This window comes from Atta cephalotes, assembly GCF_000143395.1.
Source record: "Atta cephalotes unplaced genomic scaffold scaffold00005, whole genome shotgun sequence".
In the NCBI taxonomy this organism is placed as follows: domain Eukaryota; kingdom Metazoa; phylum Arthropoda; class Insecta; order Hymenoptera; family Formicidae; genus Atta; species Atta cephalotes.
This window is the reverse complement of record NW_012130069.1, coordinates 5775755-5778311: the sequence shown is the minus strand read 5'-3', so window position 1 is coordinate 5778311 and position 2557 is coordinate 5775755. Positions and strand designations below refer to the sequence as shown.

The following is a 2557-nucleotide window of genomic DNA, read 5'->3' as shown; positions in this document are numbered from 1 at the left end:
CGACAAATTGGAAATCTGACTTTTCTTCTTGAAGCTATAAACATAATATATCTAATTAGCAGAGACTCTGATTGATCTACTTGCAGCGGACAAATGTTCTCAATTTAATATAGCAATTTAATGAATTATTATCCAGAGAAAACTATCAATCTCGCTTTCTTACTAACAAGGTTTTCCTGGATCTTATCGGCACCAGATGATTCTGGCTTCCGACTGAATAAACGGAATCTTCATTCTCTGAAAAAAGAAAAAATATGAAAACAATAACAATCATCAGTGAAACAAACTACGATATCATTTTAAAAAGCAGCAATTATTACGTAATTTAACCTGCATGTTTAAAAGAATAAGTACTCTCATTGTTATTATTATTTATATGTATATATATATATTGTTATTATTTTTAATATCAAAAGTCCAAATTTATTTTATTTACTTTAAAAAGTAAGTCTTTGTTTATAATGTATATACCAACATTATTTTCTAGATAACATTTGTAATATTATTATAATTTTTAAGTAATGAAGAAATTAATATCATATTTAAAAAATAAGTAAATTTTTTATAAATAAATAACTAAATTATATGTACATATATTTAGTTTACATAATTTTCAGTTTATTTTAACTTTACCTTTTTTTTAGAAAAGTAATTTATTAAATTTAAATAATAACTATTATCAAAAAAAATTTTTTTAAATAGGAATTATCTTTATCACAATACACTTTTTTCTTTATACAATACACTTTTTTTTATTACAAAAAACTATAAAATAAAGTATTGAAAAAATTAATATTTTGTTTTATGTCAAAACTATTGAGCGATTTACGTTTGTTAACAGTAGATTTCTATCTTTATATAGCCTAGTTTTGTTATCGCATATCAAAATAGGATCATCTTAGTGTTCAATAAATTAAAAAAAAAACAATTAAAAGTAAAATAAAAGTTTTTCTTCGGATAAATCAAAATTGATTATTAATTTTTTGTTTTTTTTTAATTAATCAAAGAAATATTTCAAATAAACGAAATCTTTTTATATAAATGTATACATATAACTTTTTCTACATAATTTTTAATATTACAAAACATAATAAAATTTTTTGTGCAATAATATTAATTTATGCATTTTAAACAAATAATGTTTTTATTATTAATAACAAAAACAATAATAAAATTGTATTTAAAATAATTATGCTAATTAAATAAATATAAATATAAATTTTAGTAACAAAATAGGATTTATGTATTACTATTTTATACAATTTTCAACTGTGCTTTTTTTTCAATTGTGCTTTTTTTCTCTTTTTCTGTTAGATTTATTTTATTAAATATTTGTTTTATTTCTGAATATGGAAGATATAAAAGAATACAATTGAAAAAAAGAAACATTATTATTAAAAAATTAATTTGTAATTTTAAATTAATTTTAGGTTAAGTTTATATTATTACATTATTTTTCCATTATTATTACGTCTGTTAGTATTATATCCGCAGTCGCAAAAGCAAGAATAACAGGCACGTAATGTAAAAACTTTTCTTGACTTCAATTTCAAAATATCATCGGCTATGGGAACATTACCGGGTTATGTACGTACATATGGCACCGGAAAAGAAAAGTCAGGTAGACAAGCTAGTGTATAAAAATATAACTTACTGCGCTCGTTGTTCATGCTGAATGGCCCACTGACCGGATCGAACTGACGACACTGAATACCGAGTCGAGTCAGACAGACAATGTCCATACGTTTACATTTTCTCAGTGGTTCTTGTCGTATGTCGTAAAACCAATAACAACGGCGACCAAACGTCAATTTTCCCTTCCGATCATTCGCGATAACACCCACGTGTAACGCCCCTGTGAAAAATGACTGACACCCGGTATTTTCTCAGCATCATTGTTGGTAGGACTTCAACCCTTCCGATATCATCAAATACAATAATTTATGCTTGTATCGATGAAGCAAGAATCTCCACTGGGAATAAAAAAATTAAATAATAATTTCTTCTGCATTATACATTCTAAGAAAATGTGTTAATTTTTAAAAAATATAAAATTTATATTATTTATTTAATATAATAAGCATTCAAAAAAAAAAATTAATTCTTTTACAAATATCAAAAAAGAAGTATTCAGTTTAACGAATTAAAAACACTTAAAAAACACTTAAACACTTAAAGAAATTTTAGTTTTAAACTTTTTCAATAAACAAAACATATGTTTGAATTTAAAATATTATGTGTTTAATTCAAATACATAATGTTTTGTTTAGTGCAAAAATTGAAATTAAAATATTTTTAAATATTTAAAAAAATAAAAATAAGAATAACATTTTAATATCTTAAAATTAAATTACTTCTTTTTATAGTATACTTTATTAATTGTATGCGTGCGTGCGAGCGTGTGTGTGTGTGTGTGTGTGCGCGCGCGTGCGCGTGTGCGTGTGTGTGCGCGTGTGCGTGTGTGTGCGCGTGTGCGTGTGTGTGTGCGTGCGTGCGTGCGTGTTGTGTTAGTGTCGTGTGTTGTGTCGTGTGTGTGTGTCGTGTCGTGTCGTGCGGT

The 2557-nt window shown here is 25.3% G+C and overlaps 1 protein-coding gene across 1 annotated transcript in view; it reads right to left on the bottom strand.

The window, feature by feature from the left end:
• LOC105626612 (phosphate-regulating neutral endopeptidase) overlaps positions 1-1670 on the bottom strand; it is a 32757-nt gene extending 31087 nt beyond the window's left edge. Inside the window, exons 1-3 of the mRNA XM_012207905.1 lie at positions 1655-1670; positions 168-237; positions 5-34 (exon numbers count right to left, since the gene is read on the bottom strand). Coding sequence (XP_012063295.1) covers positions 5-34; positions 168-237; positions 1655-1670 — 116 coding nt within the window. The remainder of the gene's footprint in view (positions 1-4; positions 35-167; positions 238-1654) is intronic.
• Between the last annotated feature and the right edge of the window lie 887 nt (positions 1671-2557).